The 21,950-nt window shown below is 44.9% G+C and overlaps 3 protein-coding genes across 5 annotated transcripts in view; 1 reads left to right on the top strand and 2 right to left on the bottom strand.

Annotated features, from left to right (window-relative positions):
• Positions 1-20,304, bottom strand: part of LOC109477534 (WD repeat-containing protein on Y chromosome-like) — a 58,479-nt gene extending 38,175 nt beyond the window's left edge. For 2 of the 3 annotated variants that reach the window (XM_019778828.1, XM_019778829.1), the window contains exons 1-3: positions 20,203-20,304; positions 19,405-19,467; positions 4,407-4,857 (exon numbers count right to left, since the gene is read on the bottom strand). In XM_019778828.1, the coding sequence (XP_019634387.1) occupies positions 4,407-4,857; positions 19,405-19,467; positions 20,203-20,246 (558 nt within the window). In that variant the 5' untranslated portion in view covers positions 20,247-20,304. Of the gene's footprint in view, positions 1-4,406; positions 4,884-19,404; positions 19,468-20,202 lie in introns of those variants that run through there. The other variant, XM_019778835.1, reaches the window with a different exon arrangement.
• LOC109477589 (Krueppel-like factor 16) lies at positions 10,614-14,336 on the top strand. The gene is made up of 2 exons (XM_019778926.1): positions 10,614-11,367; positions 12,652-14,336. The coding sequence occupies exons 1-2, from the start codon at positions 10,815-10,817 to the stop codon at positions 12,939-12,941; spliced, it is 843 nt and encodes a 280-aa protein (XP_019634485.1). The 5' UTR covers positions 10,614-10,814; the 3' UTR covers positions 12,942-14,336.
• Positions 20,305-20,326: 22 nt separating the features above from the next.
• Positions 20,327-21,488, bottom strand: LOC109477480 (uncharacterized protein PB18E9.04c-like). Its single transcript, XM_019778763.1, has 2 exons — positions 20,760-21,488; positions 20,327-20,575 (listed from the first exon to the last, which is right to left on the bottom strand). Exons 1-2 carry the CDS (start codon positions 21,486-21,488, stop codon positions 20,327-20,329), a joined length of 978 nt encoding a protein of 325 aa, XP_019634322.1.
• Positions 21,489-21,950: the final 462 nt, after the last annotated feature.

Raw genomic sequence — 21,950 nt, 5'->3', positions numbered from 1 at the left:
CTGGGGAGCAAACTTGGAAAAAGAGGCAATTTGTCACAGCACTGTTAATGTCCTAGACAGCAAAGGGCAACTGTTTCCTGTATTTACATAACCGGTGAACTCCAGCGCTGTTACGGATACAACAATTTAATTTGTCTGTTCTTGGATTTGCCTATTTCCTATTTTCTGACTTGTGAAAAAAAAATCATGCAAAAAAATCACAAGAAGTTAATCACAGAATAAAGGCTGAATGACATTAGAACGAAAAAGATATTATACATCATGTATCATCTATCAACAAAATTGTACAAATACACATGAACTAGATTATTTGAATGTTGGGCAGTACTGTCTAACATAGGAGCATGTTTATGGTAAGTTTTATTTTTTTAAACCAGAATGAATGGCCTAAAGCAACAAACATATACAGTGGCAGGCATACATTGTATAACATGATATGCTGAATGTGGGATATTAGCAGGACAAGAGATTTTGAGTCAAGAAAAAAGTCAAAGGACCTTCCTTGCCTGTCCCTTAAAGAATGTGTGATTTTGTTTAGACAAGACCTGACGGATGACAAAACATATAAGACAATAGTGTCACACTGTCCTGTATGTTTTGCCATCTGATCTGATCTGATCTTGTCCTAGTTTATATATGTCTCCTAGGCATGTACATGTATATGTTTGTTTTGCTGGGAGGGTATTGTTACAAGTTTGGAATAACAACTGACTGTTAGGTGAGTCAGGGAAACAGATAGGGAAGCTGTTACTTCATCAACACTTCATCAACAACTTTTTTTTAAATCTAAAAAAATAAACATCACAAGTAAAGAACACATAGCATAGGACAAACTGTACAGTTACATTATAGACCCGGTTTACACGACGACAAAAACCTGGCGTACGATAATGGCGTACGCACGCGATCGTACGTCCGTTTCGGTTTACACGGAGCGGGACGGACAGCGCCGGGACTCCCGCAGCGCTCCACACTATCGTGACCCCATTTGACCCGCCGCGAGCTTTGACATAGCGCTATTTTCAAAATGGCGGGAGAACAGGCTCTTTTTCTGTTCTTCATGCGTCAGATGTTGCTATTCTTCTTTTCACGGATGTACTTGCGTCGCCGGGCATTGCGTAGAAGAAGGGTTGGACGTCGTAGGGAGCGGTACCATGAGATCCAACGGGCAGCAATTTTTGCAGTCATTGCAATAATTCAAGCTCAAGGCGGGATCGATCGGTCAGTGTGGGAACGTGACAGTTAGAGCTATTGCGCACTTCTGCCATGGTCAGTTGCGGCAGTCGCGAGCAAACAGGCTCAGCAAAACAACAAACAAATCAAATACGATAAAAAAACAAAAGGAAAACCGAAACGGATCAGAGAAAACAGAGTAAAGATCAGTAACACGGCGTGGGTTTTCACAGGCGCGGGAAGAAGAATGGAATTTGCATATGACCCCTGACCTCCTGCAACAGGGAAGTGCTTGCGAACGCCGTTCGTACGATCAGTCGCGTTTACACGAGGCGGGGAGGCATCCTGACTCCCCGCTGGGCGATCGTACACGATCGTACGCCTGCCTTCGAGGTGGCGTACGCAAATTGCGTACGATAGGTGCGTACGATAGGTGGGGCCGGTTTACACGCTGGAAAAAATGGTCGTACGCAATTGTCGTACGATCGCGTGCGTACGCCATTATCGTACGCCAGTTTTTTGTCGTCGTGTAAACCGGGTCTTATACATGATAGGCTAGAAGTACTTTTCTGTTTTCTGGATTACATGTATTTGTTTATGGTCTTTTATGGTCCAGAGTTTATGATGCTGAAATAATTGCATTGTCACTAATTGCCACCCCCTTGAGCATATTTATGGCCTCTGCAATTTTCTTCCTGCTACTACATGTTTTCAAACTTTTAAACTGGGTGTAATGGCCAAGTGGGTAGAGTGCTTGCCTTGCATTCGATAGGTTGCCAGTGAGTTTCAGCTGAGTCATACCAAAGACTTTAAAATAAAAATGGTACTTGATGCTTTCTCTGCTTAGCACTTATCATTTGGGAAAGAGTATGAGAATTAAACACATACCACTTCCAGTGGACTAGCCCCCTACTGTAGTGATTACACTATTATTGTGTGTGGCCCAGGGCAGTTGAAATTAAAATTGAGATGGACACAAATTGATGAAGGAAGGAAATTAACATGTTTGTAGCAAATGGTTAGATGTGGCCATTGGCAATGTCTGGCAAAGATTTATGGCCACTCAACAAGAAGAGGATGACTACCAATTAGGCAAGACTTATTCATTTATTACGGATTTATAGGGATTTAACAGGGATTTATATCCTTGAGATGCCGAAAAAAGGATTTTGGTAATCTCCAAGCAGATCTTTTGCTGCCTGCAAGACAGTATCAAATTGGTAATACATGTAACGTTACATGTATTAAATACACCACATCATTGGCAGAGCAGTATCCAATATGCTCCCAAAAATATACCAGCACATGTACAAAAAAAGAAAGCCTGATAAAACAAAAACGCCTTAAAAATGTTGGAAATAAGCTGAAGCATAAACCTATGCTTGGAAAGTAGCATGGGGGGGGGGGGGTCCGTATACTCCAGCAATACACATACAAGCAAGGAGTTTTATAACTTCCTTCTTACAAGTGATAGGATTGACGGGAGACTGGGACTCAGAAGCAGCTGGAAAGAATAGAAATTGGGCCAAAAAGACAGATAACATGCCAGGGGGGTTGGTCCGCTAAAACACTACATTTGGTCACACCTGCAGAAGCTACACTTTCTAGGGTGGGGATCTAGCTTGGGCAAAAACTGTCTTTATCTGTGAGAATTCTGACACAAAAGATACAAGTATGGCGGCTCAGCTGAGATCTCAAGACTCTCCAGGACAGCAAATTACACAGAACAACCTCTACAGGGACGTCTCAAGTGTTCTTATCCCTGCCCTGATCCAACAAGTCTTCAGTGACAGGGATGAAGAACCTTGAGAAGGTGGATCAATGTTTGTTCAGTTGGTATCAAGGTGAAGAGAGTAGCATGTCACAGGTCTCTAGCCAGCTCGAAATTTTTTCCATCACCCCAGGTTCATGATTGGACTTGGGGGGAAATGCTCGCAATATAGTCGGGGGCCAGGGGCAAATTTTGGATTTTCAATCCTCTAAAAACACTATTTCCCATGCCATTATATGAGAGACAAATCATGGGGTCAAAAGTGCATGCCAAAGGGACAAAAATTCAGTCAAGATGCAACTTGTAAGAGAATTATAAAGTAGATTTGTTTACATGTATTTAGTTATTATTCTAAATATTGTTCGGATAACCTAATAAGACCCCTAACTAGTGCTGTAGTAACATTATTAAGTCAAATATTGTTGGAGTGACTGTCATACTGTCACACAGCATAAATTTCACTTCCACCAACTTAGCCAAAACACATGTAGCATTATATCAAAATAATAACAGAACAGATTCAATGAATCAATGGTATCATATCAAGTATTTGCAGTACACATATATGATACACATATTCAGATACATGTATCATCAAAACTATTACAATATTCTAATTGGTGAAAATTTACACAATAGAACACTGAATCAAACAACTAGATAGATTTTTAAAATCTTTCAAAACTTATCCAGTTGCTTGTCAATGAGTAACTGTTTTCTTGCGTATCTGATTACCTAGATGTCTAACGTTCAACGTTTCTTGGTGACTATTTGTTTTTTTTATTGGGCAGATTTTTAAGCCAAGGAGTGAGAGTTATAGGACTACTTATGTAAATTTGTAATGAAATACAAATTGAAAAGCCCTGAGGTGGTTTCATTGCAATGATAACAGCCACTTGTTGCTGTAGTTGCGCAGATTTCCGTCCTCAAACAAAGCTGACAGAGCAACAAGTGGTCTGTCGGCAAAAACCAATAACATAACACTGATCCCTCGCAGTAGGCGTGGACATGTAACGTTGGCTGGTTTGAATTTCAATGTTGTGTAGTTGAATTATATCAGCGGGGGGTCGCAACACACCATACTCTCCAAGCAGAGGTTTAGCCTTGCTTCGGCTTATTTTGGTCGTGTTTTAGGCGTTTTTATCGGGCTTCCTTTTTTGTACCGGTATCTTTTTTTTCATCAGGATACTGCCATGACAATGATACTCCTGCCAATAAATTTTGATACTGTCTTGCAGCTACCAAAAGTTCTGCTTAGAGATCAAATACAGCGCTTTGGGTCGGTAGGGCGATGCGCACAGCCCTTTGAAAAATACCATGCTCTAAAATAAAATTCGTCTTTTCAATTGCTATGTGAATATTTACCACAGAGGACACAGTAATAGACAACACTGCCGCGAAGTTTAGACTATCTAAAGACTAGACAAGTCAAGACTTCCGGTCGTAAGAGTAATGTACATACCTTCATGACCTGGCCTTGGTTGGCGGGCACTTGGATCCGGTGGGCGGCCTCTTGGTAGCCGATCCCGTCCACGGCCCCTACGGTCAGTCTCCGGGCTCCCTTGGGCTGCTGAACCTGGGCCACTCGAGGCCTGGCCGTGGGAGCCCTCCCCTGACGGGACGGGGAGGCCGCCAGGGTTGCTCGGGACGCCGTCCCGTCGCCATAGCCAGAGGGCGCGGCGGTCTGTGGTCTACCGCTGTCCTCGAACAGACCCATCACTCTCTGGGACTGGATCTTCCCATGGGCCGTGGACGGACGTATCTTCGATCCGTCCGTCGGCATCTTGGCGGGTCGCGGGTCCGCCAGGTTGGCCAGAAGTTTGCGTTCTCCCTGGGTGACGAGTCCTCTCCGCTTGTCCTTCTTCTTGTGGTCCAATCCTAACAGCCGAGTCAACTGGTCGTACTCGATCCGCCTGGCGGAAAGAGTGAGGATTACAGTTTAAAACTTTGATTTTCCCAACTGTTTGCCCTAGCAACAAGTGTTCACTAGTTCCAGCACCAAGCCTGGGATTCGGCTTCGTCCTATCCACTCCAGAAGCGTTATACTACTCTGAAAACGCTTGTACAATAAGACAGGGGTGTTCCCTGTTTTCTTGCCCCAATTTTAGTCAGAGGGGTCACCGGTTGTTATGGAGGGCCCATGTAAATAAACTGGCCACGTGACTGGAGAAGGTAAACACAGACTACAAAAGCGCCGGCGGTCAGGTGAGGCGCGGTCCGCTACGGATCACCTGCACTGAACAGCTCCTTTCGCAAGAGGTCCTCGTTGATAGGCTATTACCGAGTATTGCTTTCCTTCCAGTTTCTTAGTCGCATGTGAAGGAAATCTCAAATTGCAGCCCATTTGAACGGTAAAGGCCCAGTATATATCCGCTCGAAACTAGCAAGTACTGCCATAAGACAAATATTGGTACCAACCAACAATACTATCCATATTCAAAGATAGATCTTACCATATCTGTAACAATGACAATAAACTTTATTGCATATTCACGCCCTACATGGGTAGTATAATTTGTAACGTTGAGGGAGCGAGTATGGTTTGTGGTAGGCCAGGGCGCCAGGTACACTAAGCTAGTTCGGCCTGACACCCAGACTATAATGTTTACGGTTAGCACTCGTATCCTAAGGGGTGTGAGTAGTTCTTTTCAAATAAAGCCGCCTACAGTATAACGTTATGGCTAGTATAACCCCGTTTATCAACCCAGTAAACTACTAGTAGTTTTCACCATGACTTTAAAGCTACGCTGGCCAATAATTTAAAGCCAACTCGGGAGAACAATTTGCTAGGGGAGTTTAGCCACCATGTGGTTTCATCTGCCCGCCCCTTCATATCCTTTTCAAACCTCTACCAGGTTTCAGAAGCGACTGGAAAGAGTAGAAATTGGCCAAATAGGCAGATAACGTGCCATGGGATTAAGTTCACTTAATAGCGACAAACTCATGAAATTGTACTCCTTTGGCGGACCAACTCCCCTGGCATGTTATTTGTCTATTACATGTATTGTCTCTTATTTGGCCTGGCCAATTTCAACTCTTCTGAAGCCTGGTAGGGGTTAACCCTTCCCGTGGGTTCACTTTTCTGTCAATAACCTTAGGAGGGCCTGGTGGAGGCTAACAGTAAACCAGAGAGGTGACTATAAAAGAAATCACCCCACAGAATAACTAGCTCCACAAGCCAAGATGTTGAGAGGATTTATAGGGAAACCAGAGTGAAGAATAATTAGAAGCACACAACGACATCGTTGGTGATCATTCCCAGATCACGCCCCAGTCTTAACCAGGAACATTCTCCTGCCCCGAAAGTGTCAAAACAGATGTCCGCACTGGGAGGTACGTCAGAAGGAATCAGACACACCTAGGAGGTTAGTAGGGAGTTCTAACCTCCTTGGACACACGTACATAGCCTCTACCAGGCTTCGGGGCGGCTGAAAAGAGTAGAAACTGGCCAAATAGACAGATAACATGCCAGGGTAGTTGGTCCGCTAATGAGTACAGTTTACTGTTCCCGAAGCCTGTTTGAAGTGTTTCCACTCCCTAGCGACAAACTATACTCACGTGCACTTTCCAGCCGCTTCTCGAAGCCTGATACTCTAGTGATAGAGGCTATACACATACAGCCTCCCTTCTAAGTTTTGAACAGCTATTAATATTAGATATATGGAAGTCAGTTTGTGGTTTGCCAAATGGTCTGTAGCCAACCTCTTCAATCCAGACTCATGCATCAAATACTATTTTTAGTATTTTTGAAAGAAGAATCCACGCTGTCTTTAAGTATTTGCCAACTTGACCACAATGTTCTTGGCACGCTACATAGTCTCGCTCATATCTCGTCCGTTTGGAATAAAATCTATAGTCTGGATGCCGGACTGTTTCCAGGGTGACAGTGGGCGTACATTGGCCAGATCCTCGGCTCCTGGGCCTATATTATCACTCTCCAAGCAGAGGTTTAGGCTTCGGCTAATTTTTGACGTGTTTTTAGGTGTTTTATCGAGCTTTCTTTCTTGTACTGGTAATTTTACCCCTGTGAAATGGTGACTACCTGGCCTGGCATTACGTAACAGCCTGGCCAATTTGGTACCGTTCTTACAGACACCAAAAGATCTGCTTGGAGATTAGACCAACATGCCCCCAAGAAAATTTGGCCACAGCTCCCTGAACAATAATGTCGTTGGTTAGACTACAAAGCCCGCCGCACGTAGACTAATGAGTGTGGATTTGCATTGAGGGGTGACCAGGAAGTTTTTAAAAATGCATAGGAATGACACATGGTTCCTAATGTAAGCCTAAAAGCGGCGTAGCGCCCCTGATCACTCCAAACCGGTGTGTGCCGCCCAGACTTGTCATCCAGGCGTGAACGCGCGTCAGCCGGGCTTCTCTCCGGGTTTCACACGTCCAGGCGTCACTTTCTTAGTACACCCGTGCCCAGTTATTCATGGGGCAAGCACTGGTAATAGATAATTAACTATTTCACTATAACAGTTTCTGAAGATTCTGTTCCCAGTTCTGGTAGTAATCGTGGTGTGCTATTGTCTTGATAATGGTTTCTTTCCCTCACGCATATCCTCTACTAGACTTCAGAGTAGAAATTGGCCATGTACTTTTAAATTTAGGTTAGTCCACTAAAAAGTACAGTTTGCTGCTCCTTTACTAGCGGACCAGCTTCCCTGACATGTTATCTGTGTGGAGTTTCTCTGCAGAGAGAGAAAGAGACAACACGTTAGCCTCCACATAGCCTCTGCTAGGCATCATAGGGAGGCAGAGGCGACCGAAAAGTGTATAAATTGGCCAAATATACTCTCTGACAGCGGCAAACTGTACTCATGAACTCAAGTGGCCTAAAGTAAAACCCCATGCATGTTATCTGTCTATTTGGCGGATTTCTACTCTTTCCAATCGCCTCTGATCGTAGAAGCTAAGGCGCTAAGCGATTACGGATAGCCTCAAGGACATTTATTCATATTACATTGTCTTTGGGATAGTAGAATTCTGCGTAAAGACGGTCAATAATTAGCCAGGGAATTGAGATACGGTAAGGGTAACAAATGCAAACCCCACTGATAAACCATTCTTTCTATAGCCAGCGTAGTTAGTTTAGTAGAAGCAAGGACATTATGTCCTTGGTAGAAGCTAGAATTTTTTGTTGCAATGTCTCTGGCAACGTGTGTGTGTCGGTGTATCAAAGGCCGTGACAAGAGAGGCCCAAAAGGTTTGATTGGTGTTAATTTGTGACAGCTAGCTAACGAGTCTCGTCACTGGCGGACAATGGACGCGTTGCACGTCCGTGTGAAAACTTCAAAGGGCTGGGCACGAGGCTAATTACGGGCAGCGGCCGATAGTCGCTACCTGCCTTCTTGGGCAATGTGCGCCGGTGAGAACTCCATGCATTTTTCATCATTTTCAACAAGGAGGTTAAAAATGGGGACCTTCTTGTTTGCATTCAATGGTTGTCCTGGCAATTAGATAGCCTCTGTCAGGCTTCAGAAGCGGCTGGAAAGAATAGAAATTGGCCAGGTACATGTACTAAAAAAAAGACAGACTGAGTTCATAACATGCCAGGGAGTTGGTCCCCTAAAGGATTACGTTTTTTTCAGTGGGGACTAACTCTTTCGGAAGCCTGACAGAGGCTAGCAATCAGAACCACAACCAAAGTCAAACTTGTTAATTTCAACTGAAAATCCAATCCAATACATGTTTAAGCTCACGGTGCGTTTGAAATGATCAAGGAGCTTTAATTTTTAACCTCCTTTCAATGATAAAACAAAGGCCCACAAATGCGCTATCAACTTTATCATCAGTGTATCGGTAACACCTTGGAGAAAGGACCTTGCTAGGGGGTTTGAACACACGCGTGAAATATAAAGAACATTACAGCCAGGTTACTACTAGTACTTCGAGCAGTTTTGTCATTTTATTGACAGAAACTTTCCATTATCAAAACGTGGCAAATCTCCAAGCAGATGCATCCGTTGGGGTTATTTTGTTGGTCTTTTGCGGCTTTTTTTGTGTGTGTCATAATGTCATAATCTCTTCCTTGTGGTACGCGCTTTCTAGTAGGAACCCTCCTGCACTAGCCTGGGCGCCAGACTGTTGCCAGGGCCTGCCCAAGGATACACTATTCGATCAATCAAATGGAACCTTCCTGGTGGGCTCATCAAAGAAGGCATCCAGGCTACTCCCGCCCTGGTGCGTTTGAGGACAGATGCCCCAGAAAGACAACAAAAGACCAACAAAAAATTGACAAAAAAAATTATTTCTTTTCAATGAATCTGTTCGTGGTGCTATCTTTAATCTTTAAAGTGTGGCGTGGTTTGAGAAGTTTATTCCTTTACACTTATAGTTCAGCTCTGTTGTTACCAAAAAGCCTGTATTCGATCCTTGTCGGCGTTTGGTTGTCACTTGAGCCTACTTGAAACTGCTACGACAAAGAGTTACGACGTCCTACGACAAATGTGAATGTAGCCTCCACCAGGATTCGGGAGGGGGCTGAAAAGAGAAGAAATTGACCAAATAGATAACATGCCAGGGGAGTTAGTCCCGAGTACAGATTGTCGCTCGGAAACTGTACATATTTAGCGGACCAACTCCCCTGGCATGTTTAATATCTGTCTATTTGGCCAATTTCTACTCTTTTCCAGTCACCTCTGAAGCCTTGTAGATGCTGGTAGATGTACAAAGAACCATCTCGTAATCTTGCTAAGAAGATTTATCTGCCAAGCTGGCGATTAGAGACACCTATCCACGCGTCTGAAGAAGATTATCTGAATCAAAATTGATTTTGAGTCCGTAAAATAAATTCGCACGTCCACGCGAACACGTGGATTAGCCCGGTCTGAATTCAATTACGGGCGGCCAGACCGAGATTTTCACACCTACGCGAAACGCCATGTGTTTTTGTTCGCGGTTGGAACTTTCACAACTTCCGTGTAAGTTTTCGATGCCCCGTGTCGTGTGGCGGGCGGGGTTTGTTGTAAGCGGTGGGGGCACGGTGCTAAGTTGGGCATCGCCGATATGTGTCAAGTCCAGGCGGCGCCCTTTGTGGGGCGGCGGCGCCTTTGACAATTATCTCCTCGTTAGGCTCGTGAAATGTAGAAGGAAAACCCCAGGATAAGATATTAAGCAGCGAAGCTTGCTATTAAAGGAGGGAAAAGTTCTAGCCTCTACAGGCTTCAGAAGTGACTGGAAATGACATGTCAGGTGAGTTAGTTCCGGTAAAGAATTAGTACAAAAGCCTGGTACAGGCTAGTTAACTTCTTCACTCTTCATTAAAACACACTATGAAGTACTAATACATTTATGTAAATCTACATTCTTGGATTGAGTGACAATTTGGTCCAAGTAAAAACCTTTAGATTCGCAGAAAACAGATAACCCGCTCCTAGCTGGAAATTCAACTTCAAGCAAGCAGGTGAGGTAGATACTCCTTGGTCCAAGCGCTAGTTCAAGTGAGGAGAAAAGTAATTTGATCGATGTACCTTTTACACGTATGACCTTAGGCATAAGTTTGGACTGGACGTCGCGTGAAGTCAAGATGTGCATGTTACCCAAATAGAACTTTGTACAAACACGAGTTTCTCACGCCCTTTTTAAAAACATTAAGGAGTTTTTAGAGAGACCAATCTGTACTGAAACTTTCAAAGGCTTCCGATACTCCTTTCACACCTATTGCTCAACTAGGCGGCTTCAAAGCGTCCGACCGCCGCCACTGATATTCAAATGTCTGAGTTTAGGGACACAGACACGCTAAACGCGGGCACGCACACCCAAGCGTCGTCACTCCTATAGTAGGTGTGAAGTGCGTGAGCGGGTATATAAGCCCTGGCGACGGTGGCGTGCCCTCAGTTGTTCAGAACATCACCACTCGACCACGATGGAAGTCTCCGCTCTCGCTTACTGCCCGCCGTTCTCGACCATGTCTGCCCATCCCGGCTTCGCTTTCCACGGCCCGTCCGTCCTCAGCTGCCCGCCGGCGGCCTACGGTCTCCCCTGGCCCTGCCCGCCGACCTGCGTCTACCCCCTGGTCAAACCCAGCGAGCTTCCCGTCTTCTACCCCAGGATTAACTTCGGGCTCCCCGCCTCCAGTGGGAAGCATTCCCCGCCGACAGCGGACAGCCATCCTGTCCAGCCTAGAGTCGAGTCCTTCGGGCCCATCCCTGGTCTCCTCCCGACGGCCGGGGACCGACGCCTCCAGAGCAGTCCCTCGGGCTCCGACAGGACGTCCCCCCGGGTACCTTCCACCTCCCCATCGCTGGAGAAGTCCGCGAGCGACCGAGCCGAGTTCCGGCTGACCAAAGAGAAGTCTAGAGAAGTGGACATCAGCGGCGGCAAGAGGAAGAGACCAGAGAAGAAGTTCCCCTGTCCCTACTGCACCGTGTCCTGCGCCAACAACGGACAGCTGAAGGGACATCTACGGGTCCATACCGGTGAGTTTCTTCTCTTTTTGTTAATGCCTAGCTACAAGGTATCCAGGTACCCAGTGATTGTCAAATCATAAATTTGTTTGTAAGGAAAATACTGAAACTAATTTCTCTAGAAAACTCCTTCTCTAGAAAACACCGGCGTAAATTGATGTCATCCTAAATTATTTCATAAGTTATAATCTAAAACGTTTTACATCACCAGCAGTCATTAGTTCAGCACATAGATACGTTGATTCGTGTATCTTTTATCTAGATGTCGGGTTTTTCTTTAGATAGTGAAGGTCCTTTTGACCCGGGTCCACCGTAAATAAAATATGTAAAGACAACCGTGAACTTCTGGAAGTTGCCGAGGACTGGATCAAATTAACCCCGTACCCGGCTAACTGTTTTCAAGGCGGTAACAAGCTAGTGTTAATGCACACAAGGGAACCTTTCAACGTATCGGCAAAATGAGTTTGCAATGATCTAGCTTCTTAGCAGGTATACTGGGTTTTTTTGCTGATCATGTGCTGTTTTCTGACTGCACGTCAATTCTGAAGTTTCTTGTAGTCAGCCTATCGTATGGGCACACTGAGTGATGTTAAATACAAGAAAACGCCATCGCTATGCTATGAACACGAGTTAGGAAGTGACGTGTTTGTAAGCTTCTTAGGAAGCGGGCCATTCCACAATATACAAAATATATTTGTGGTACTTTCGATAGTTACAGTGTGACTTTTTACTGCTACATGCTGCTGTAATGAACATCTCATTTTTCTCGCGTGCAAACATGGCCTCAAGGCCATTCCCCCCACCAAGTAATGTCCCTCATGCCCTCTCTGTGGACTGAGAAATAGTAGAGCAATATAGACCCTCTCTCTGTGTTTTTTCATGGTCCGTTAAAGCCTGTAAATTTTGTGTTGGTATAAATTGGAGCCGTGCTGGTGCTGATATAACTTTCGAACCCTCCTGGTGTGAGGGCTGTGATATGATACGTTTGCCTGGCGCGTGTAGGTCTAGATATTTGTCTCTACTAGACCAACAATACTGGCTGGGACAAAATTGTACTATTCTGCCTGGTAGGGAACAAAAATTGCACCATAGGATTTTATTTCTTTGTGCATAATTGTACTATCCGTACCCCTTACTAAGAACTTGAGTGGGAAGATCTCGGATGGCGGCTAGATAGACAGAGACGGCAGCATGGTGGATCAAAAGTAAAATAGAGATTGTATTGCTAATTTTGTTTGTTTGTTTATTGTTGGTGTATGGAGATCTGATCTGTATCCTTCTTTTTTGCTCTCTCAGGTGAGCGGCCGTACCCTTGTGACCACCCCGGCTGCGGACGCGCCTTCGCCCGGAACGAGGAGCTGACCAGACACCGCCGGATCCACACCGGGGTCCGCCCCTACCCCTGCACGGAGTGCGGCAAGGCCTTCAGCCGGAAGGACCACCTGACCAAGCACGCCAAGACGCACCTGAAGGGCGCCGAGAGGAGGGCGCTGCTCCGGCGGGACCCGGTCTGCAAGTCCGAGAGGAGGTTCAGTCCGTACGACACCCTGGTCCTCACACCACCACAGGTGTACTCATCCAAGTGACGCTTGTAGGACAATACTGCTACAATAGAAGAGAGCAAAAACTGTTTTCTCTGACTGTAATTGCTTAAAACGATTACATTATGTGACGAGGAGCCGACTCAGCTCCCATGCTACAGAGCCAAGACGAGGTCTCACGGTTCCTGGTAAAAACCAGGCTGCGACCGGCTGACGAGCCACGAGCAAAACTGCCAATGCAGTACCGCTTCGGGCAGCAAGGAGACGTTTCTGACAAGCTAGCTTGACAACTTCTAGTTCGTAAGATTGAAGTTTGCGCTAGGGCGTCCTCAAAGTTATTTTTCGCAGAACTGATTGTCGTTCAAAGAAAAGTAATGAAAAACGAAATAAATAAGACTATGGTCTAGAGAAAGCACCAAATCTCTAACAACCAACATGTCTGAAAAAAAAACTGCTAAGTTAGATCGAAACTTGTCCCCATATCTGTTTTGGCACTTTCTTTATACGGTTTTGACGAATGAATATCAAAGTTGAAGAAAACCGTTTGATAGATTGTGTCTGCTTTTATCAAAAGGGTTGACACTTCTTTTTCCGTTTCGGTCCCCTTAAATAAACAAGGTTTTTGACGGTAAATTCTCAAAGCTTTGGATTCAAAACAAACAAAAAGCTAATGAAAAACATTGCCCATATTTAGTCTATCAAAAATATATTGAGGCATATTAAAGGCAAATATGTTTCTATTTATTCAAGTAACAAAGAATTGTTTATTATAAAAGAAATCTCCCTAAGGATATAAGACAAATTGCCCCCCCCCTTCTTGACCACTCCAAATTTATCCAATGTAGCACATTGAGCTACCTGCAAAGTTGTGCACTCATTGAAAGAACAATGAGAAATGCTATAGTCAATACCAACATGACTGTTTATATTGAATTGCAAAATTCTGTGATATAAGATCTATTCACAATGTTGTTGCTAGAGATATGAGATCTCATGTACCGTATGTTTGGAAATTGTTACACATATGTTCCTCTCAGCATTGTTAGACTGTAAGAACTGTTCACAATGTTACTAGAGATCTCATACATGTATTGTACATGTAAGTTCGGAAATTTTGCGCAAATGTTCCTCTCAACATTGTAAGAATGTAAGAGCTGTTCACAATGTTGGCATGTAAGCGTATGTTTGTAAAATGTTACGCATATGTTCCTCTCAAAACATTGTAAGAATATCAAGAGCTGTTCACAATGTTGCTCATGTACTGTATGTTTGGAAAATGGTGGGCCCGTGTTCTTCTGAAATTTGTAATCAAACATCATGATAGGAGAAACTTGAAGGGACACCTATGGCGTTAATTGTTACAGATTGTTCTATGTGACTGGCCGCAGTATGTGCCATCTTATGTGGAAATGATCAAACTGAATTTGTACAATAAAACGTCTCTTTCCCATCAAAGTCCAGATTGCTTGTTTGCTTTTTTATAAGATACACAAGAAAACAGGTACTTCTGATGTCCCGGAGTAAATAAAAAATGGAAAAGGGTTGCTTGTTTCGTACCGCGTGCTTGATTTAGCTACTATAGTAGTATTTAATGGTGGTACCAAAATGAAGGGTCTCCTCGCGTAGCTTGTTTTTGGGCTGCTTCAAACAAACGCTACAAAAGTATAAAATGGTGACGAAAATGTGCTACAAAATGACATTTAATGTCAATATCAGACGAATTTCCTCCTATTTTTGGCTTTGTTTAGCCGCCCTGAAATAACTTTGAAATTATTGAAGTAGGATAAAGACTGGCCGGGGTAGTCTCGTTCACAAACTTCTACGGCATTTCGCGTAGGTGTGAAAATCTCGGTCTGGCCGCCCGTAATTGAATTCAGACCGGGCTAATCCACGTGTTCCGTTATTTTACGGACTCAAAATCAATTTTTGATTCAGATAATCTTCTTCAGACGCGTGGATAGGTGTCTCTCATCGCCAGCTTGGCAGATAAATCTCCTTAGCAAGATTACGACTTATGCTTTTTGGTAGCCTCTACTAGGTTTCAGAGGAGGCTGGAAAGAGTAGAAGTTGGCCAAATGACAGATAACATGCCCGACAAATGAGTACGGTTTCAGAGCGACAAACTGTACTCGGGACTAACCCTCTTGGCATGTTTAATATCTGTCTATTTAGTCAATTTCCAGCCCCCTCCTGAAGCCTGGTAGAGGCTACAGTCACATTTTGTCGTAGGACGTCGTAACTCTTTGTGGTAGCAGTTTCAAGTAGGCTCAAGTGGCAACCAAACGCCGACAAGGATAGAATACAGACTTTTCGGTAACAAGACAGCTGATAAAGTTAACAAGGGTGCTAATAAACTAATGAAACCACACCACACTTTAAACACATCGCCAACAGATACCCCAACAGATTCTTTGAAATTTCTTAAGATTCTTTTATAATTCTTCATTTTTTTTGGTCTGTTGTCGTTTTTTTGTCTTTTGTAGTCCTCTTGTGCGTTAGAGTCAGGGTTAGGGGGCCTGCACTCAAACGCACCGGGGCGGGAATAGCCTGGATGCCAGTCATCTTTCAGATCGATCTGATCAAGGGTAAAACGCCTTGAACCATGATCTGATTGATTGAACCTCTTTGGGCAGACCCCGCGGTTGCAGTCTGGGGTCCGGGCTAGGGCGGGATGGTATCTCCAGGAAAGTGCACACGTGCATCACAAGAGAGAGGCGTAAAGGCCGATTTATCTGCTTAGAGATTTGATCGATTATTTCATTTCTAATTTTAATTTCTAGTAATTATAAATAGCAAACATTGCTTCTAAAGCTTGATGTTTGATAGGAGCCTGATTGCCACTGTCCTCTACGATGTTTCAGAAGTGGCTGACTGGAAAGAGTAGAAATTGCCCAAGTAGACAGATAACATGTCAGGGTAGTTGGTCCGCTAAAGGCAAGCTGTACTCATTTTATATAGCGGACCAACTTTGCCGGGGCGCTACGCTCCTAGGAGCATGCGGACATGAGTGAGTGAATGAGTGAGTGACCAACTCCCCTGGCATGTTATCTGTCCGCTATTTGGCCAATTCTTCTTTTTCCAGCCTCTTCAGAAGCCTGACAGAGGCTATCTAATTGCCAGGACAATCATTAAATACAAACAAGAAGGTCCCCATTTTTAACCTCCTTGTTGAAAATGATGAAAAATGCATGGAGTTCTCACCGGCGCACATTGCCCAAGAAGGCAGGTAGCGACTATCGGCCGCTGCCCGTAATTAGCCTCGTGCCCAGCCCTTTGAAGTTTTCACATGGACGTGCAACGCGTCCATTGTCCGCCAGTGACGAGACTCGTTAGCTAGCTGTCACAAATTAACACCAATCAAACCTTTTGGGCCTCTCTTGTCACGGCCTTTGATACACCGACACACACACGTTGCGCAAGATTTTGTCACAAAAATCTAGTCTCCACCAGCACGGAGATTTTAAATCTAGATTTTTAACCTCCTTGCTACCAGTAACAACACAGGAGCAAAATCCGTAAAATTAGGCCAAATAATTACTCTCCAAGCAGAGGTTGGTGGGGGAAGATCGTCACCGTTTTATATATGCCTCGTTTTTTTTTTGGGTGGGGGGCGACAAAAAAAACGAGGCATATATAAAACGGTGACGATCTTGCCCCACCAACCTCTGCTTGGAGAGTACAAATAATGAGAATAACTGGCCAGGTCATCACCGTTAGCCTCCTTCGCAGACTTTTTGGGAGTCGGCGTTATTTTTTTTTCTGTGAGCGACGCGAGTAATATGCCGCGTAGCCTGGAGGGACGATTTTGCTGCCGAGAGAGTTTTTGCCGTGGAGAGAAGGTTTCGCGCTCCAACAAGGAAAACCTTCCCTCCACGGCAAAAACTCCCTCGGCAGCAAAATCGTCCCTCCGCGGAATAACTCGCGTCGCTCACAGAAAAAAATAACGCCGACCCCAACAAGTCTGCGAAGGAGGCTAATGATCGCTGAGGTACATCTAGCATAATTTGTTGTCTTTTTAATTATACATAAACATCGTGCATCATATTCCATTGATAAAATTGGCCATACTGTACACAAATAAAATTTAACCGCTCAGGCAACTTAGCCATCGTCTAGAAAAAATAAGACCTATGTATAAGCGTGAAGGAAAAAAAAACGATATCAAAACAGTGGCAAACCACGATTACAGTAGCCTCTACCAGGCTTTAGAAACGACTGGGAAAAGTAAAATTGGCCAATAGCATGCCTGGTGAGTTGGTCCGTACAGTCTGCCGCACTCCTTTAGCGGACCAATTAAAATGTTGTTAAATACTAGTGTAGCTAATTATCAATTACCAGTGCTTGTTTCATGAATAACTGGGCACGGGTGTACTAAGAAAGTGACGCCTGGACGTGTGAAACCCGGAGAGAAGCCCGGCTGACGCGCGTTCACGCCTGGATGACAAGTCTGGGCGGCACACACCGGTTTGGAGTGATCAGGGGCGCTACGCCGCTTTTAGGCTTACATTAGGAACCATGTGTCATTCCTATGCATTTTTAAAAACTTCCTGGTCACCCCTCAATGCAAATCCACACTCATTAGTCTACGTGCGGCGGGCTTTGTAGTCTAACCAACGACATTATTGTTCAGGGGGCTGTGGCCAAATCTTCTTGGGGGCATGTTGGTCTTATCTCCAAGCAGATCTTTGGTGGCTGCAAGAACGGCCAGGCTGTTACGTAATGCCAGGCCAGGTAGTCACCATTTAACAGGGGTAAAATTACCAGTACAAGAAAGAAAGCCCGATAAAAACACCTAAAAACACGTCAAAATTAGCCGAAGCCTAAACCTCTGCTTGGAGAGTGATAATATAGGCCCAGGAGCCGAGGATCTGGCCAATGTACGCCCACTACCACCCTGGAAACAGTCCGGCATCCAGACTATAGATTTTATTCCAAACGGGCGAGATATGAGCGAGACTATGTAGCGTGCCAAGAACATTGTGGTCAAGTTGGCAAGTACAGCAGTGTGGATTCTTCTTTCAAAAATGCTAAAAATAGTATTTGATGCCGATGAGTCTGGATTGAAGAGGTTGGCTACAGACCATTTAGCAAACCACAAACTGACTTCCATATATCTAATATTAATAGCTGTTCAAAACTTAGAAGGGAGGATGTATATGTATAGCCTCTATCAGGCTTCGAGAAGCGGCTGGAAAGTGTAGAAATTGGCCAAAAAGACAGATATCATGTCAAAGGAGTTGGTCCGCTAAATGGAAGTGGAAACACTTCAAGCAGGCTTCGGGAACAGTAAACTGTACTCTTTAGCGGACCAAGTCCCCTGGCATGTTATCTGTCTATTTGCCCAATTTCTACTCTTTCCAGCCGCCCCGAAGCCTGGTAGAGGCTATGTACGTGTGTCCAAGGAGGTTCGAACTCCCTACTAACCTCCTAGGTGTGTCTGATTCCTTCTGACGTACCTCCCTGTGCGGACATCTGTTTTGACACTTTCGGGGCAGGAGAATGTTCCTGGTTAAGACTGGGGCGTGATCTGGGAATGATCACCAACGATGTCGTTGTGTGCTTCTAATTATTCTTCACTCTGGTTTCCCTATAAATCCTCTCAACATCTTGGCTTGTGGAGCTAGTTATTCTGTGGGGTGACTTCTTTTATAGTCACCCGGTCTCTGGTTTACTGTTAGCCTCCGCCAGGCCTTCCCAAAGGGCTACTAGTATGTAGCTACGTAGAGTGAGCCCACGCAACAACAAGGGGCGGGCAAATTACCCTAACACCTAGCAAATTGTTCTCCCTAGCTGGCTTAAAGTTACTGTCCAGCGTTGTCAAGGGCAGTGAACCCACTGTTAGGGTAACAAGGTTGCCTGTACCACTTCAAAAGCGGCTGGATAGAATAGAAATTGTCCAAATAGACATATTATAACATGCCAGAGAAGTTGGTCCGCTGAAGAGGTACAGTGTGTCGCTTCTCTGGTAACCGTATGTTGTCTACGATGGCCGATTTCTACTCCTTCCAGCAGCCTCTGAAGCCTGGTAGAGGCTATATTCAAACGTGTGAAGGACTGTGCCTGACTAGAATATGCCAGCTACAAATGTACATTGTACCTCCTGGAGCTTTGTTTACATTTCCGAGCCATTGACGCATCAGTAAATGACAGATAAGGGACGTGATTGGGGTACTAATTTGTAACGAATTGACTCGGTCACCTGCCCTTTTTTACAGTGCGTGGCATAAAAAAGATAATAGATTCACATCTTCTATGGTTTCTTGAAAGAAAACACCTGTTAATCTGACATGATAGTAGACCTCTGTTGTATCCAGAACCGTGCTTTATCCAGAATCATGCTCAGACACGGTTCTCAAACTGGATATTCCAACCATGCTTGGGGGCAAATCTAGTCTCGATATACACAGAGACTACCCAGAACCGTGCCTCAGATCCTAACCCTTGCCAACGCATTCAGACATAGACCTAGATAGGCACGGTTTTGGGTACGATAACTTCCTAACGTTACCTTCTGTCCTCGTCTTGGCTCGTCCCTCGATCGGTACTACCGCTGAAGTCCGTTCGATGGGAACTAAATGGATAAAATTGAAGAAAAAATAAGGGGTTTTTCATATTAGCTACGGAGTGGGGTTTCTGAGCGTTATACTTACATGAAAAGTCTTGGACTTTTTCACAAACCTTTAGAATTTTTTTAAAATCGGCACAAATTTTACTAAAATACATTTATTTTTAAAGCAGAGGTGTAGGCTTGGGCTTATTTTTTACGTGTTTTGATGTATTTTATTGGACTTTCTTTCTTGTACTAGTATCTTTTTGTTACGACAACCAAACATCGGTTGGCAAATGGGTACTGCACGGCCAGTTTGACGCCTTCTTGCCAATTTAATACTGTCCTGCAGCTACCAAAAGATCTACTTAGAGATTATTTTATTTTATCTGGTCAGTCTCGTACGTTCTTTCGTTACCACAGATACAAACACATACAAAAGTGACTGTCGTAAAATGCATTTCTAGTCTGGATATTAGATGACCTCCTTGGTAAAACGGATTCTATGGTATAAAGTAAGGTCCTTCCTTCCTCTTCACATTGTTTGAACACGTACTTACTCTTAAGCCATTCAGTCAAACACCAGAAAAACGTACTTAGGCCGTTCCTTTAGCTAGGACATATTTAACTGTACCCTATATAATATCTCACACACGCTCTTAGCTTCTGGGGGGCAAACAATCTTCATATTTTGCAACTAAGCAACATGTGACAACCAGGGAATATACATATGCGAGTGTCTTCACTTATTAAGCCTACCTGGACGACGAAAACCGGACATGTTGGTCCTTCCTGTCCGACATGTTGTCAGTGTTTGCTGATCCCCAGGCTTCCCTGACTGAGCCGCATACCAACGCGGGTTTTCTCTGCTTGGATGCCTCTCTTAGTGACGGCGATTTGGGCACGTCATTCTTGGGGAGACGGGCAACCGGTTCCCTCCCCTTGTCGTGGTCACGCCCATCTTCTGACTGGTTTCTTCCGACCATGACCGGATCGTTCCCACCTTCTTCACCGTACTTGACCGCGGCGCTGTTGTCATTGTTAGCGCCACCTGTGCCTGCCAGTGCTTTGCAGGTTTCGACTTCGCAAGGAAAACTTTCCTCAGGTGTATGAACCTCTTGTTCCTCGCTACCTTGCGTGTGGGTAATATACTCCACCCTTAGTACAGACTCAAGACTGCTGTCAGGGGTTACTGTGCCATCCCTTGATGACAGTGCAATAGAAACACCCTTCTTCAAGTTCTTGTCATCTTTAGTGCTTCTTTTAAACTTAGCGCTTTGTACGGACCTTTTCCTGGCGGATTTCTTCCGTTTAACCGGAGAAGTTGTTGCTGTTATCTCCGTAGCTCCGTGTTTAGGCACGGACGACTTTGACGGAGCGCTGTGTGACGTTCCGCGACATTTCCTATGGTGGCTGCTGGTGACTCTCCTACTGGAGGGAGGGCGGGGGATGCTGGAGGACGGGCGGGTCGCCTCACACCTGTGTACCGAGTGTGTGGAACTTTCCTCCGGTGGCTGAACCTCTTGTTCCTCACCACCATGCGTGTGAGCAATATGAATATACTCCACTCTTACCACAGACTCAAGACTGCTGTCAGGGGTTACTGTGTTCTCCCGTGATGGTAATGCAGTAGAAACACGCTTCTTGTCATCTCTGGTACTTCTCTTAACCTTGGCGCTCTGCACAGACGTTTTCCTGGCGGATTTCTTCCTTTTAACCGAAGTGGAAGAGTTTGTTGTTGTTTTTGTTGTTGAATCCGTAGCTCCGTGTTTAGGCACGGACGACTTGGACGGAGCGCTGTGCGAACTACTGCGACATTTCCTGTGGTGGCTGCTGGTGACTCTCCTACTAGAGGGAGGGCGGGGGATGCTGGAGGACGGGCGGGTCGACTCACACCTGCGTACCGAGTGTGTGGAGGGGCCCTTCCGCTTCTTCCTCGTCCGCCCGCCTGTCGTGGACTCGGTGCCGGTAAGAGACACCACCGACGCCGCCTGCTTACCTTTGGCATCCCCTGCTTTCCTCTCCGATCCACTGTGGCTCTTCATCTTCGGTAGCAGGTATGTATAGACTACTCAACAAAGTTACCTGTCACGGCAGCTAGCGATCTAGAATTAATGAGCAAAGCTTTGTTGTGCGTTGAGAAATGACAACCGTAGTTAGGTATGAAAGTTCTCCTGTAAGTTTATCGCCTCGAAGTGACCGTTGCCAAGGGACGTTCTAGAATCAAACACACACATGCTGACGCTCTGTTCTGGAACAGGCTATACCGTAAGTTGATCATGACAACCATAGTTAGGTATCAAAGTTCCCCTGTAGGTTTCAAGCCTCCAGACTTGAACGTTGCCAAGGGACATCTGAGAATTAAACACACAAACGCGGGCGCTCTAGAACAACAGCGACGTTTTAATACACGTTCTGTTCCGGAACGGTTTTATAATATCCACACCACTCACTGCTACCGTTTAGTACTGTTGGATACACATGTATCACAAACCGTGTAGTCTTTG

Source organism: Branchiostoma belcheri, unplaced genomic scaffold (genome assembly GCF_001625305.1).
Source record: "Branchiostoma belcheri isolate BF01 breed outbred unplaced genomic scaffold, Haploidv18h27 scaffold40, whole genome shotgun sequence".
NCBI classification, from domain to species: Eukaryota; Metazoa; Chordata; class Leptocardii; order Amphioxiformes; family Branchiostomatidae; genus Branchiostoma; species Branchiostoma belcheri.
The sequence above is the reverse complement of the archived record's forward strand: the minus strand, read 5'-3'. Positions and strand labels throughout refer to the sequence as shown.